The 16,746-nt window shown below is 40.2% G+C and overlaps 1 protein-coding gene across 1 annotated transcript in view; it reads right to left on the reverse strand.

Annotated features, from left to right (window-relative positions):
• slit1b (slit homolog 1b (Drosophila)) overlaps positions 1 to 16,746 on the reverse strand; it is an 87,929-nt gene that overhangs the window by 13,183 nt on the left and 58,000 nt on the right. Inside the window, exons 13-27 of the mRNA XM_085409173.1 lie at positions 15,585 to 15,728; positions 15,329 to 15,492; positions 15,001 to 15,024; positions 14,732 to 14,876; positions 13,608 to 13,682; positions 13,131 to 13,274; positions 12,382 to 12,525; positions 12,126 to 12,292; positions 11,820 to 11,958; positions 10,706 to 10,774; positions 9,779 to 9,850; positions 6,946 to 7,017; positions 6,632 to 6,703; positions 2,655 to 2,818; positions 114 to 238 (exon numbers count right to left, since the gene is read on the reverse strand). Coding sequence (XP_085265299.1) covers positions 114 to 238; positions 2,655 to 2,818; positions 6,632 to 6,703; positions 6,946 to 7,017; positions 9,779 to 9,850; positions 10,706 to 10,774; positions 11,820 to 11,958; positions 12,126 to 12,292; positions 12,382 to 12,525; positions 13,131 to 13,274; positions 13,608 to 13,682; positions 14,732 to 14,876; positions 15,001 to 15,024; positions 15,329 to 15,492; positions 15,585 to 15,728 — 1,720 coding nt within the window. The remainder of the gene's footprint in view (positions 1 to 113; positions 239 to 2,654; positions 2,819 to 6,631; positions 6,704 to 6,945; positions 7,018 to 9,778; positions 9,851 to 10,705; positions 10,775 to 11,819; positions 11,959 to 12,125; positions 12,293 to 12,381; positions 12,526 to 13,130; positions 13,275 to 13,607; positions 13,683 to 14,731; positions 14,877 to 15,000; positions 15,025 to 15,328; positions 15,493 to 15,584; positions 15,729 to 16,746) is intronic.

The raw sequence follows: 16,746 nt of genomic DNA on the forward strand, positions 1-16,746 counted from the left end.
TATATTACTGTGGGACTGCCAGAGCTCATATTTTGATGATAAAGCTTAAGAAAACAATACAAACTCAAACTCAAACTGCAACAAGCAACACACACACACACATAGTTGCATACCGTGAAGCCAGACTTGCAGACACAGGTGTACTGTTGTGTGTGGTGGACTTTGCAGATGCCCTGGTTCTGGCAGGGGGAAGACACACACGGACTACATTTGGCCTGAACAGATGACTCCACCAGACCTGATTTTACACAAACATACACAGCTGTAAAATCTATACAAGTCATTTTAACACACATGTGAGGCACACATGACAAATACACAAATGTATCAATCACAGGCAAGACGCAATGACCAATCCTAAATTTAGAAACAAAACATTTATGTTTTATTTTTCTTTAATTTCCAGATATAATTATTTCTGGTGCACAGTCCAGTGCACAGTAAATGGATACATTTATTTATAATGAATTATTTTGCTGTTAGATGGAATCAATCAGAATGAAACACATGTATTTCTTTTTAAAGAAAAACATCTATTATGTTGTGTCTGTTTTTTGTTTTTTTTATTTAAACTGCTCTGCTTTGGCAAAAGCCTGAGGAACATTTGTATTCTGGTGTGTTGGTTGACATGACTCTGGTTTGAGCACACAGGCCAGAGTATCTGCATCTGATTTATAGCAAGTTTTACACATATGTGAGATACAGGGTTGGGTTGGACTGACTACGTGATCATTCTGCAACGCGGCAAAACTTGAGGTGCAGAACAGGTTTGTGTTATGTGAACCCTGTTGGGATTATAAGGCTGTGACACAGTGACTAATTGGGTTCAAAATAGATCCACTAACAGCTGTGACAGACGCATTAATAACCACTGTTTATTAATATAATACAAAAAAAAAAGCCTATCTACTTTATTATTTTGGATACTCCTACTGTTGTGTGCCAGCATGACAAGTGACAAATTATTAAACGGTTGCTTGTTTGCACTCTTTACAGAAGTGACATTTCCTACTATGTGCAAGACTCGTAAGAAGTGAAATGAAAAATTGTTCCTGTGCAATGACAAGAGAAGCTCCACCCTGTTTGCAAAAGGCTTCACAGAAGGTGTGAGAAATAATTAATTAGAGTGAACCGCCACAATAAATTTTACAGTGCAATAGTATTTTAGAAATACATCATTTAAAGTGTTAATGCACACAAAGTCTGATAGGAAGCCACTGAAGGAAAATTCACACTATGTTCACACCAGAAAGAGAGTGCGATTAAACCTCTGGGCTTGATGATGTTGGGGCCTCTTTTCTTTTCGCCGGTGCCATGTTTAAATTAAACTTTAACTCCGTGCACTCTTGTTTACAGCAGTTGCTGTTCCTCTTAGTAACTTTGTTGCCTTTTATTTCACAACTTTAAGTCAGTAGTTTTGCTTTGTTTTTTGTTTTTTTGATAAGCAGAAAAAGGCTAGAGAAAAACATAGGAGAAATCTGAATCCCTAACCTCTATCCACTGCTTTACAAGTCATTCAAAAGTCAAATGTTGATTAACAAATAAAGCCATCTGAGTGATATTACCAGCTGATGATGATTAATATTTGTATTAGTATGCTTCTGCTCTAAACAATCTGATAGACTCCATGCGACAATGTGTTGCACTGCATGAGGCAAATGGTGGTCACACCAGATTCTGACCGGTTCTGGGTCCCCAGACCCCCAATAGCGCAAAAAACTGCACATTCCAGGGTGGCCTTTTGTTGTGGGCAGTCTGAGGTACACCTGTGCACTACTCATGATGTCAGATCAGCATCCTGATGTGGCACACCTGTGAGGTGGGATGGATTATCTCAATATAGCAGATGTGCCCACTACCACACATTTGGACTGATTTGTGACCACTGTTTGGGAGGGATGGTTATATTGTGTATCTGGAATGAATTTTAGGTCTCTACGTCCATCCCATGGGGAATGGGAGCAAAAACAAAAGTGTTGCGTTTATATTTTTGTTCAGTGTATATACGGATACAAAACATTTATTTTTTACTACATTTAGTAAAAATGATAATTATTCTTTTTTTTTCTTAAATCTACAATAATTAAAACTGTAATTGTGATTTTACTAATTTAATTTAACTCTAATTTAATTTTGAATTATTATTGCTCATTGTGGAATATTTGGTGTTTGTGAAGGCTGTGAGTCTAAAACAAACAGCTTGCCAGCGAAATTTAGCACATTTTTATTAAAGCAATTTTCTGCATACTTTAACTTCACAGTCAAAGACACGATCCACTATAGTGTCTTTAGCTGTTAGTGTGTGGGAGTAACAGCAGTCAACACCCTCTGAAGGTCAAACAGAAAAGAAAACCTTTCATTAAATATCATCTATTACGAAGCAACAGTATGTGGGCGTTGATCATTATACAAATTCAATTGCAAAAATCATATATGATGGAAATAGCCAATTAACTGTTTCTTTACAATTCACCCTACAGACAACAAATTATATTAGTGTTTCATGTGAACAGTTTTAGATTGAATGCTGAGCCAGTTTGGTGAAAGAGCAATTTTATAAACCAAGTAAAATATTTTATTCAGCTACAAAGTCTTATGAGATGCATAAAACTAAAGCTGCTGTAAGGTGCGCATGTTTTTCACTGCCAGCTTACCTACACACTGGAACTTGTCGGCAGGCGTGGTGAGCAGCAGCTTGCCCTCCATGCCGCGGGGGCCAGCACAGCGGGCGATACCAGGCTCCTTATAGCCGCTCTTCACCCACTCTGACAGCCACAGCAGACGGCAGTCGCAGTACAGCGGGTTGGCTCCAATTGCTCTGAAGAAATAAGCAGATGAAGAGTCCGCTCACTGATGGAGATAGTGAGACAGAAAACAGGTTTTGGAGGAAGGATGGGAGAACAGAAGCGAGTACACTGAAGGCACGAAAAGAGAAAATGAGGCAAGAGAGAAACTACAAAAGTTGGATTGAGTGGTAAGGTTTGAAGAGAAAAAAGGAGAGTGATGTTAGAACGATGAGGTTTTAGAGTTACACGCCTTTTCTAACAGTTGGAACGCTATACTAATGCTGGATTTAACCAGTTAACCACTGCATTGCATCACCTCTTCTGTTGACCTCTGTTAAAGTGCTTGGTAGGTGAGGAGTCCAGTTCCTACATGAAAGTGAAACGTTATCCTCACTCTTGCTGGGAGTTTAGCTGCTCCACAGTTTGGGTTTTTTGTTGTTTTCTAATGCTCTGAATGTCAAAATGGGTGACAGATCTTGAGTGCAGGCACTGATACTTTATTTTAAAAAGTATTTATTTATTTATTTACATGTTTTTAATGGAGCAATGTTGCTGGAATGCATACAGAATACACCTTGGCACCTCCCTGACATCATGTCCACATGTGATAACCAAGGTGATCCAGGACTATAACCTTCGATTACAGCTTGTATTATTCCTAACTGCACATTTATCATTTAGCATTAATGATACCTTTGCAAAAACAGAAAAGAAAAAACACAATAGACGACACTTCCTGTGGCAGCTGACAGAGTTCAATCTGCCAAAGACACTGATGTTACACTTCTACACCTCCATCCTCACCTCCTCCATCACCATCTGTTACTCTGAAGCCACTGCCAAGGACAAAGGCAGACTGCAATCTGCCATTTCTCCAGGACCTGTGCACCCTCAGGATCCTGAGGCATGCAGATGGATTTGTGGCAAACCCATGGGAGGAGTATATTAACATTTTTACCCAGACTCTTCTCCCTACTTAAAGCATATTTTCTTAATACTTAATATTGTGGACATTTACACACTCCACAGCTGGAACAATTTGATCTGCCTGAATGTATTTGACAGTGCTTTCACATTCTAGTTGTTTCCGCTCATATTTACATTTATCCATCGTAGCTTGTTGTAACAGTCTCTCCCCATGTTAGGCTGCCCATGTGTGTGTAAACTAATACAGACTGATTCACATTCTGCAGACTTGTGTCTGTTTTTAATGCAGGGCTACCCAAGGGCCTGAAGATCACGACCACTCAAAATTGGTTTCCGCCTTGTCTCTAGTGTGGGGGGGATTTCTCTGGATTTTCTGAATCTTTTAATGATATTATGATCTGTAGGGAATGAAATCTCTAAATTCTTTGTAGTTTCACAGTGAGAATCGCTGCTGAACTATTGACCCAGGCACTCTTTACTGGTGAAGACTTTTTCAAATGCAGGTAACTCTACCTGTCTGGGATGCTCTTATACTCCTGCTCCTTGCTGATCTGTTACTAACCAGCTGTGTCATGTTTCACCAGGTGTTTTTTTTGTCAGCATTACACAACTGTTTCACTTGTTTGAGAACTAACAATAAACATTTTAAGGTTTTAAAAAATGATGTCATATGTTTGAAATCCTTTTAATAATTCACTCTCACTTCAACACTATGCACTCCATATTGTACATATGTGCCATTTCTTTGCACAATATTCAAACTGCTGACCTCTGTATATTTTGCATAGATGTATACACACACACACACACACACACACACACACACACACACACACACACACACACACACACACACACACACACACACACGTGCATGTACATCCTTATAATTGTACATATATTTATTCTTATAATTCTCACATTCCTGCTCTTACATCTGGCTTGTTTCTTATGTTTCTTGTATTTTTGCACACCACTGTTGCTTGTGACACTTGCATACAAGGATCTCACTCACATGTGCTGTACCAGTGATGTGACGTGACAATAAAAGTGATGTGATTTGATTTAATAAAACCATACTGAACCCTGCTTTTGTATAGATTTAAATTTTAGAAATAAGGCTAAAGCCATTTCATAGCTCACAGTAAGATCTGGAGTAATTTTGCTTTTAGACATTCCAGAAAGGAAATGAACCTGGCGTGATAACTTCCTGTGATAATGACAGCTTACTTGGGATAGAAATCTGAGAACTAGATTTTTGTCTGTTGACTGTGTGTATGCATGTGAAGAAAAGAAAACAGCCATTGTTATTTCATGTGACTGCAAGCGCTCTCAATGAATAACTTTAGAAAAAGTAGGATTATGAAGTGGGGAATGAAAGTATCAGGAGAATATAGCAGAAGAGAAGACGTAGAAAGAGGGGATTAAAATGAGTGAAAACAGGGACGAATGCGCTGATATCAGAGAGGAAGGAGGGTTGACCTTTAACAAAATGCGCTGCAATATTTTTCAAAGCCACAGGGTGGAGCTCTCAGACCTCAGTGCTCACACAGAGACAGTGTCACACATACTGACATGCTTGTGAAATTCTAAAAATGTATTCATATATGAGTGGTCCACTTGATAAAATAATTGGAGACAAATGTGGGATCAAATACTACTCAATGCAAAAATGTCCCCACAATGACACAGAATACGGTCAGAGCATTTCAAGTCATGTGAGAGAAAAGTCAATTCTTATCAGTCGATTAACCTCCTAAGCTCTGGGCTTTTTTGTTTTTTAAATTTTCATCAGGAAAATAAACAAAGACTTCAGGTTTAGCAGCAGCTTTGCAATTGTAAAGCCACAGTGAGCCTGAAATCTCTTGGACTCTATGGCTCAGAAACACTTAAAGAACAATGAAGACAATGTGTTACTAGCCCACAGTGAGATTTAAACACCCTTACAGCAGTGAACTGTAACACTCATGTAGTTGAAAATGTAAGAGAAAATCTGCAATTCAACCAAATTCAATGAAATGGAAATGAAAAATAAAATCTGCTTCCATTTTGGTTTTGGTTTTTGAAATAGGAAGCCTCTTCACTCAGAATGTCACACGCATATTAACGTGTGACTTGTGCTTGAATACTAGATAAAGCCTGGACCCATTATGGGGATCTTTAGGGTGACGGGGGTTCTTCATGTTGTTTGTTAAGACTGCATTGTTCTAGTACCACATCATCACCACCACCTTATCCATGACAGAAAATGAGAAAAATCAGAATTGGTGCAATTCAAAATTTTCTGTAGACCTTACTGGGGGGTTTTTAAATGCAAAATGTTAGCTATTATGTTTCAGGTAGCGCACTGCTGCAAATTCACAAAGGATTCAAATGCAGGCTCTACCTCAAGAAATTAAGAAATCATCACAGAGCAAAGCTAAAGTCGGTTTCTGCAGCGGAATAAGTGACGAGAGATCACTTTACAGCCCAATTTGTTCTCTTTACATACTGGGAGTCAGCAAGGTCCTATTGCAGAGATGATGCCATGCTTCAGAAGTCAAAATCCCCCCCACACACACACACCTCATTTTACATCCTTTTTGCTCACATTTAATCATCCTTCTCTTTCCTTCCTTCTCCTTCTTTATCTTTATCTTGCCCTTCTCGAGCCATCTCCATTTTGCCTCTCTTCCCTCTATCCACTATCTCTGCAGATCATCACGTGTCATACTTGCATGAAGATGATTATGCTGTATATGCTCTCTCTCTCTCCACACACACACACGCACACATGGACACACATACACATACACACAGACCTCATTCTGTCAGTAAGGACAGACCCCACTCTCCTACTGTTGCAGCCAGTTGGTGCTGTCATTGTGTATGTACTGTAAGCCTGTGTGTGATGTGTGACTGCATTTATAAAGACTTACAGGTGAGACAAGGAGACCACATCACTGAAGATACCCTCCTGCAGCTCAGAGATGTCGTTGCCATGGAGAGAGCTGGAAGACAGATACACTTACGGGTCAGAAAAGGTTATAAATAGTTAAACTGAAAACTCAGTGACCACAGTGACTCTGACAGCAACTCTCATTCACCTCAACAACAGAGGGACATTTAAAGTCCTAAAACAGATGATGGCTTATTATAAAGCGAAGAAGTTACAGTGATGTGGTTTGGCATGTCGCACGTATGATACTGTGTGTGTATGTGCGTGAGCACGTGTGTGTGTGTGTGTGCTCACAGCAGTCTAAGCGAGCGCAAGCCACCCAGTGCCAGAGGAGGGATACAGCGCAGTTCATTGTAACTGAGGATCCTGGAAGAGAAGAAAAGATCAAATTAAATGCAGCAGAACCAAAGATGGTGTGTGTTTTACTCCACAATGCAACCCACACAGCAGCAGTTGGTAAAGTCTGACTGCTCTTGCAGTGGAAGAGGCTCCAGCCCCCTGTGACCTTGAACTGGATAAGCAGTTAAGAAATTGCATGAATGCATGGATATAAATTGCTGCAGCACTGGAAGTTGAACGAGAGTGAAATTGAAGATTCACAGACAGGTCAGACAGACCTACATTCCTATCCTCACCTATGGCCATGATCTGTGGGTAATGGACTAAGAAAGAATAAAATTGCAGACACAAGTGGGAGAAATTAGCTTCCTCCACAGGGTGTCTAAAGCCACTGCTTCTGCAAATCAACATGTTTAAGTAGTTTAAGTAGTTCTGGCGTGTGACTAGGATGCTGGGGCTCCTCAGTAGCCTGTCGGTAAAGCCCTGGGGCAGGCCAAGGACGTGGTAAAGAGATCTTGTCTCTCTGCTAGTTTGTGAACGTAGTGGTTTCATTCTGAAAGAGCTGAGGGCAGTGGTAGAGGAGGCCTGGGCATCTCTGCTTAGACTGCTGCCCTGTGACCCAAATAAGTAGTAGAAAATGGATGGATGAATGGATGGACAGTGACAGTTTGGCTGAAGATTTGGAGTCTGAACCCTCTAGCCTCAACTAGAGATGAAGAGTGGAAAACAGAGGTCTGGGAAGATTGCTTGTTTTGAACTCCTTTTAACTTTTCAAACTTTTCACATCCACCCAATGTTGACTCCTGTGAGTCTACTTGAGGTGCTTTATGAGATGTAACACATTTCTATCTACCTTTATTCTGTTTGGGACCTTTAAACAGACTTTAAGGCCTAAAATCGGTTTGCTTTCAAAAAAACCCCAAAACAAAAATCATTTCATTGAACTTCTGGCCACATCCTTGAAACATGGTGTGGAAATTCAGTGACTACATCTTTTTTCGATGGCCTCCAAGACTCTTTCTCTGGCCACAATTTTCTCTTAGGTTAAGATTTCCACTTTGTACACAAGCAGAGTAAAAATGTGCTGACAACTGCCATGTCTGGTTTTTACAACCCAATGACCTTTCCTCAGGGGTGAAATAAATATTTTTAGCACCATTAGTTGGTCGACTTTAGGTTTTTCATGATTTGGGAAGAAATGAACATTTGAAAACAAGCATTTTCATTTTAACACAAGAAGCACTACAAACAATATCATTACATTTCATGTGTTGCAAACCAGAAGAACGTTTTGTTTTTAGAGTTCACAATATTACTCTTGTTTTGCTTTGTGTGAAGCAAAGGCTCCAGTGTTGTGGCAGCCTGGGGCATTCTAGCTTTTAAAAATCTGTCTCTCCAAACGCACCACATTTTAAAGGGGTTACATCTTAAAAAAAAATAAAATAAAAGCAACATGGTAATCTCACAAACCCACTTTTCTTTCACAATTGAGCACAGAAATCCTATCAAAGGTTTAAAACGAGAAAATGTACCATTTTAAGAAAAATATCAGCTCATTTAGAATTTGATGTCCACAAAAACATTTCAGAAAAGATGGTGGCAACATAAGGTTGGAAACACAAGTGGTACTAAAAAGAGAAACAGATGGATTTTCCAACTAACTGGATTAACTGGTAACATGACTGGATATCAAAGTATTTCAAATTATCAGAAATTTCTGTTTCTGACAATTTCACAATAATGTTCTTCAATGTAAATTTGCAAAGACTTTGAATATCACATCGCCTTCAGTACATAATAATTTCAAAAGATTTGGAAAATCTGGAGAAATCTTTGTGTGCATGTGACAAGGCTGAAAAATGAATTAATTGGATGCTTGGGACACTACACTAGAAACAGGCTTAATTTTGTCATCACTGCTGGGCTTGGTCAGTGAACACAGTTTTCTTTGCATGAAGGATAAAGGTCTATAATGTCAAGGAGAAGATGTGATGTGGTAGAGATGTGGTATGATCCACAATCACCACTTTGTTCTCTGGACCAAAGATCATTTAAAATGAACTAAGGAAAAAAACTGTTCCGTGGTCAGAAAAATCTAAATTTTGAATTCTTCTAAAATAAATTTGGGTGCTGTGACTAAAGAGAAGAGCTATGTCTTGTCATCAGCAAACAGTTACAGGTCTGCGTCTCTGACAGTATACAGGCGCATTAGTACCTATGGAACTGGCTGCTTGGACATGAGGAAAGGCACCATCAATACAGAAAGATACTTTGCCTCAGTTTTTTGAGTTTGTTTTTTATTCCAGTGAACTATCAGCATTAAAGTTGGATTCTGGGTTTAAATTCAGACTCCTGAGTGCATTTGGGTCCACTTCCTGCTTCCCCGACAGCTGACCTTTGACAACCATGGCTTCATAGTAGAAATGCCTGAGTGCTGAACTGGCAGTCCACATGTTTAACAAAGGGAAAAGACATTTGGAGCATCATGAAACCCAATATGACAGTGATCACAGCTACAAAAATGGCAACTTTCCCAGAAGTCCAGCAGCTGCTCTCCTCAGTTTCCACATGTTTACAGACAGACTGGACGCTGCACAGTAATAAACAGATTTATTGCTGCCATCAAATTTACAATAAGCTAATATTTTTCTCAAAGTGATTCATTTTTTCAGCATTTTGTTTTGTAACAGAAGTGATTTAGTGAACTGACATCTTTCTGATGCCCATTGTGTGTGTGCTGATTTGTCTTGTAACACTTGACCAAGAACAGTTGTGTGTATGAACTCACAGTGTGGTGAGCTGGCTCATGTTGGAGAAGGAATCATCAGACAGGGAGTTGATTTTATTGTTGCTCAGATCACTGGAAAGGCAAAGGTCAGTTTCAGTCAGTATACACACAGAGTACTGCAGAGGTCCCACTGCACAACACATACAGGCGCAAACACACTAGCACACGTACTGTAACATAGTAACACACAAAACTAAAATGCTGCTCATTATTAAAGTGAACCGATCACATCATCCTCAGCTGTGTGCGTGTTTTACTGAATTCACTACACAGTCTACAGCGCCCCCTGCTGGATGACTATACAAATAGAAGATGCTGAGCACAGTTTGCAGCTTTTTTTGTAACAACTGTACAAGTGTTCAAACATACAAAATGTGCAACCTTATTCTCAAATTTCCTTTGAAGGTTTTGATATTACTGTCACATGTTCTTCATAAAACTGTAAAAACTATTTAATTCATATTTGGTTCTGCTCTGCAACCAGTGTTACTTTTGCTTCTTCTTTTTGGCTTCTGATTTCAGCTGCATTTCTAGCAGTGTGTGACTGTCAGGATCATTTAGTTACCATGGTCTAAAATGTGCCTCAGTCTGTGTGTTGAGAATCTTTGACCGTCCTTTGTTTTTAAAAATGAGGTACGAGTCTTCGGCTGTTCACTGGTCACTATCTAAACCTCAGTGCTTCGCCTAGAATGTAATGTTCCACAGCAAAGAAGAAAATAGCAAGAGTTTGTGCGTCAGCATGACTGTATATTACTGCATTAACCTCTTCACTGTAGTAGATGTTTTCATTGGTGGAAGAGAAGAAAAGTGCTTTCACTACCAACATGAGAGGCTGTAAGCATGTGTGATAGCAGATGTAGCTGTAGGTAAACTGAGTGTGAGGAGGCACGTGAGGATGAATGAAGGATTCAATCAAGTGTTTCTTACACAAGCTGCAGGTATTTAAAAGCAGGTAACTCTTTGGGAACGCTGGTGAACTGATTACCATCCAGATACCTGAGGGGACAAAACACAAAGATCTGTTGTGCATTTCTACAGAACAATAATAATGCACAGAGATTATCAAACAAATTCTAAGATAAGGTTCTAAGTTAAGGATGTCAAACTCACAGGCACACTTCGATCTTCAGTGAGCCAGACCAAAGAAGCTCGCTTAACTATGCATTAACGACCCTTTGTAAAAAACAGACATTTCTATTCTAGACTGAGAAAACAGGATGTTTTCTAATGGTTTATTTATTGATTACTTAAATAATTTGATGTAGTATGTATTGGCATGTGTGAGGTTTTTATCAGTAGGAACAGCTGTAAAACAGGTTTTGAAAATTCCAAAGTTTACGTCCTCCTTCACAGTTTCCAATGTCATCCAGTGGACTGGAGTCTTTGCCGGGCCACTTCTGGCCTCTGAGCCTTGTGTTTGACAACCTTCTTTTGGTTGGTAGATGTAAACAGTAAAAGGGAATAAGGTCAAATAAAGTCAAGGCTAAATAAAACTTTTGTTTAGGAGCCCTCACATACTTCAACATCTGCAAAAAAGCCTGTTTGGTAAATAACATCCATGCAAATACGTGAATAATTCTGACATAATTACAAAGTCACAAGGTTCCTGATTTTTTTCTGGCTCAATGAATTTAGTTAATTTCAGGGAGACACTTAATAATAAGAAAACCACAATTGCTATAAAAAGCCTGGTTACTACAAAAAAACCAGTGATACCACAGATAATTCACATAAATGTTTTGTATATGCTTGTTTTACACTATAAATCTGTGACTCTATTAAGTAGAATCAATTACGTCTCCAATTTATCTGCACTGAAAAAATGAAGCTCATTTCCTTTGTTTAAACTTGAACGAGCCAGTTTAGGGCCAACACAGAAGCTGGCAAGACTGCATTATTTACTATGGCTGTTTTTAATTATTCTATATTTTATTTAATATAGAATTGCGATGCATGACAATTTTAGTGAGTTTTGCAGTTTAAATGTTCAAAGCAAATTAAGAAATAACATTTTATGTCTTGGCCGTGCAGTCAGACTCACAGTTCAGTGACGTTGCGGGGCAGTCCTCTAGGCAGAGCCTGCAGATGTTTGTTGCTGCAGCGCACAACTGTGTCCATACAGGTGCACTGGCTGGGACACTGAGGCCCCGGACCACAGCTGCTGTCCTCGAGCACAGCGCCTGAACAGACGGGGGGGGGCAAATTTCACTTAACAAACAACAACCTTTCAATGGCAGTGCTTCTCAGAAAAAAATTGCAAGGCGTGATAACTTTGCTGTCATGCATTTTTAGGCGATGCTTGTTACATTTATTAGATTTCTGCTTATAGATAAAATGCCAATCATACCATCCTCACAACGGAAATCAGGCACAGCTACATCCTGCAGTGGGATTTCTCGAAGAAAAGCGGGCCCCTGACAGCGAGGATTCCCTGTCACGATTCGCCGACTTCTAAGCCACGCCCCAAACCAGGACAGACGGCAGTCACATTTAAAAGGATTGGCCAGAAGGTTTCTGATGGGCAAGCCGACATGGTAGGTAGGTAAGATAAATGGAAACAAACAGAGAGTGTGTCTGCACGTATTTGTGGGTGTGTCACTAACAGTGTGGACAGGTTGGGCAGTGTGTCGAAGGCTCCAGGGAGGATGGTGCTCAGCTGGTTATCATACAGTGAGAGCAGCCTGACGTTGGTCAGCCCGGTGAAGCTCCCGTTATGGATACAGCTAATCTTATTATTCCTGAGCATCCTACACAGCGAGAGAGACATTTTAGGACAGACATGTTTTATGCAAAGTTCCCTCAAATATGATATTTCATATTCATAAGATAAATAAAATGAGCTTTGGCTTTCATCCTTTAGTTTTATCTTCAGCAAAGTAAATGCAGCTCCTTTGGGTTAAGATCAACTCAGCCGCTTCTTCTTGCTTTTCATGTTTCTGTTCTTAACTTTTTCCCCCTTCAGTGCACCAAGCTGTTGATTTGGCCACTCATAAATTTCTTCTGTCCCTCCGATGTTTCTGGCTTGTTTTTAAAGCCTGAAGATGGCCCATTTCACTGCGACTGAAATCACTGTTGCGCTCAGATTGTGAGTTCACAGCAACAGTGATTGCCAGACTTTGAATTTCATGCTCAATTCACGGAGAAATAACAAAAGCTAAAGACTACACCTGTCTGTGAAACAGGCTTTTCTTTAATTGTCCAGCTATGTTTGAGTCCCTGAAAATAGGACTGCACAGTAGAGTTGTTGTTATTCTCAAAGGTGATGCAACTTTCTGAACTGTTGAACCCCTAAAAATAAAGCTGAGAGCTTAGTATACACAGTGACCTAATTCTATGTATGTATCAAACTCACAGCATGCGCATGCCCTCCATGCCTTTGAACATGCTCCCTCTCACAGATTCCAGGTGGTTGGCTGTCAGGTGAAGCTCCACCACCGAGGAAGCACCCTCAAATGCGCCGTCCTCAATCTCTGAAATCTTGTTGTTGCTCAGGTTACTGAAGTGAGAAGGATAGCACACAACATAACAGCTGCTTCCTGACAGCTCTTTGCCAGAAACCCAACTGAGCATGATCATTCAGCCTTAAGTTTCACACAACTTTTAGTACCTTTACTACTTTGAAAATGTGTCCAGTGTTTTCACTCTACATGAAGCTGTGCATTTTCTCTAATAATATCCAGTCATGCAAAGTCACTACATACAGTTTTCTCTGAACCCCTTTTCCCACTAAGGTCTTGGAAAATGCCAGAAGATAAGATCTCTTGAAAGTTTCTTTTGAAGATGGAGCAGCCATTCGTCACAGTATTTGTCATTTTTCATGGTGACCTACATTTTCTTAAGCTGTGACAGGCCCTTGAAGGCTCCTGTGGCCTCCAGCACGGAGAGGTCATTGTTGTTGAGACGCCTGTGACAATCATAGAGAGAGATCACAGAGAAGAGGATGGAGGAAAACAACATCACAAGGGGAAGAGTGACTTTGGTATGTGTGCATGTTTCGTGCTGAGTGCTCATCCGTGCAGCAGGAATCCACATACACATGTCAACACGGATATCCAAGTCATAGTTTGGCACAGTGTGTGTGTTTTTATGTTCAGTACAGGGAATGAGCATGTATTTGAATTTGTGTGGGTGTGACTTATGAGGGTAAATAGAGAACAATGAATCCTAAATGATCCCAAACTTAAATGCATGCACTTTAAATATAAGCTTATTCCAGATAAATTATGTGACAGCTGACTAATACAGCGGAAAGACAAATTTCATCATCATCATCATCATCATCATCATCATCAACGTAATGCTCAAAGGGACGGTTGACCCCAAAATCAAAAACCACATGTTTTTCTCCTTGGGAACAAAGTGCTATTTGTCCATCTGGAGTGTTTGAGTTTCCCAGTTATAAAGATCGTCTGTAGTGATATCCACGTCTTTTAAATAGAATGTGACTAGATGACCTTATGGTACAAAAGAAGACATTTGAAAAAAACATCAGCAGCAATATTCATTCATTCAAAAATCATGACCTGGCTGATTAAAAAACATTTTAAAAAAATCATTAAACCATGTTGTATAAAAGCAGGTTCACATAGCAAGTATTTTATTTAAAAAATAACCACGCCCACCAACTATTACTGTATAGGCTTGTTACTGTGGAGATGGAAGCATTCGCCTGTCAGTGGCAGTAGGCTGGTGCACTAACAGGCACTCCCGTCCACACCGTTAATGACAGGGTGTGAACTATAAGGTGAATTAGCTGTGTGCTTCTTTTGGTTGGTGGATGTAAAGAGTAAAAGGGAATAAGGTCAAAAATAAGGTCAAAGGTAAATAATACTTTTGTTTCTAAAAGCCCTCTTGCACTGGAACATTTGCAGCAAAGTCTGTTTGGCATATACAATCCAGGACTGCATGGAATATTATTAACGTGGGTTGTGTGTTTGTGGGCATGGATCTCACAGCTCTTCAGTGGAGGACGGCAGGTGCTCCGGGAACTTAGTGAGGCGGAGGTTGGAGCAGTCGACCACATTGGCTTCACAGCGACATTTAGCGGGACACACTGGCTTACTGTTACACTCGTAGTTTAGACGTCTGTCTTCAGTGCCTGGACCCAAATGTGGAGAGGATAGACAGACAAGTTCTTACTGATACATAGAGGCAATCAGAGACTGATGTATCTAACTACACACATACACAGAATATATATGAATATACAAACACAAAATCACCTGGGATGTGGTACTGCTCCTTGGCTGTCATGAAAAGTAAGCAAACAAAACTGTGTGAACGCTTCAACGGAGCAATAGCCACACACACACATACACACACATACACACGTCACATAATTGACTTGGCTGTAGGTGGCAGCAGGACACTTACAGCAGAAAGGAGGACTGAAACAATGCAAAGCTGCGCTTAGCTTTCCAGGCCTGGCAGTCTTAAACTATCAGATGCAGCAAGTATATCCAGACTTTTCACTCCTCGTCTCAGTTCCATCTTTGTCATCCAGTCACACACCCACACACGCACGCACACACACAGAGGGCACTGACTGACCAGAGCATCTGAACTTGTTGCTCTTGATCTGTGCGATGCGTTTGTTGGCAAGGCGGCGAGGACTGGCACAGCGTGCACCGCTGGTCTCTATGGGGTTTGAACGCAGGAAGTCGGCCAGCCACTTCACATTACAGTCACACACAAAGGGATTCTGGGCCAAGTGTCTGGTGAGAAATTACAAAAGGGAACAACATCAGTCAGATCAGACTGAATAGAGTGTAACAGAACTTGAAATAGCACGCATGTATTTTCTCACAGTGTCTGGATGCTGCGCAGCGAGCTGAAGGTGCCTTTGGCCAAACTCTGGATCTTGTTGTCGTACAGCGACAGAAGAGCCAGGTTCTCCAGATCTTTGAACACGTTGGCTCGGATGCAATGGATTTTATTTGCATTCAGCAACCTTAAGCAATACAGTAGACACACTTAATTATCATAACAAAATACTCTGAATAAATCATCTAACATGCAGTTCTGTGCAAGTCTTGAGCCACCCTTTTTCTATGTTTTGCCTGATAGTGAGCCTTTTTTCTTTTTACTATTAGGACATGATTTTCACAAACTCTTCATTTGCTGGAGATAGTTTTTCAGGCCAACCACTTCTTCTTTTGTCCTCCACTTGTTCAGTTTCTTCAAGGTTTCAAACAACAAGCTGCACATTATGTTAATATCTGCCAAGTTAACACCTAATAGCTATCTAGGAATCACCTTGTTAGGCCTGCAAAAGATGCCTGTAACAGGCTGCTTGTGGTTGGCTGAGGCTCAGGAGATAGAGCAGGTCGACTAAAAATTGAAAAGTTGCTGCTCCAGTTTGCTTGCCAAAGTATCCTTGGGCAAGATAGACAACCCCCAGGTGTTCCTGATTAGCTCGATGGAGTGTGAATGTTAGATAGCACTTAGAGCTAGAAAAGAAAGTGATTGTTGAATGTGTGTGAACAGGTGATGGAGTTGTATAAGGTGTTTTGAGTGCCTGGGTACAAAAGCCCTATAAATAAATCCATCAATTTACACTTTAGTAACAAAGTGTCTAAAGATACAATTTTAAAACAGGTTACTTTCTAAGTTGTGGTATGTGTAGATGCAACACTGGTTCATCCCTGGAATTAGGTACCTGTTTATGCTTCTATGACTCATAGGTGAGTTTGGGGCTTAGTGGCTTAACAAGACTTTTCTATAGTAGTGTACATAATTATGATGAGCTGATTCATCACCAGCATCTGAATACTTGCAAACGTCTCTTATTTTAAAAACAAAACTGCTGCAATGCTATTTTGTGTTTTATGCCCAGAATTGGAGCCCTGATTTTTCCAAAATAAGAAACCAAACAAGGAGGGAGGTATTTTAAATTACACCAGGAGCCTGATGTATAAAGGATGTGTGCGTAAAACAACCAATAGTACAACCACAGGTAAAACTCCTTA

Source organism: Rhamphochromis longiceps, linkage group LG6 (genome assembly GCF_057381845.1).
Source record: "Rhamphochromis longiceps isolate RC_006_pf linkage group LG6, R_longiceps_female_GT1.1, whole genome shotgun sequence".
NCBI lineage: Eukaryota > Metazoa > Chordata > Actinopteri > Cichliformes > Cichlidae > Rhamphochromis > Rhamphochromis longiceps.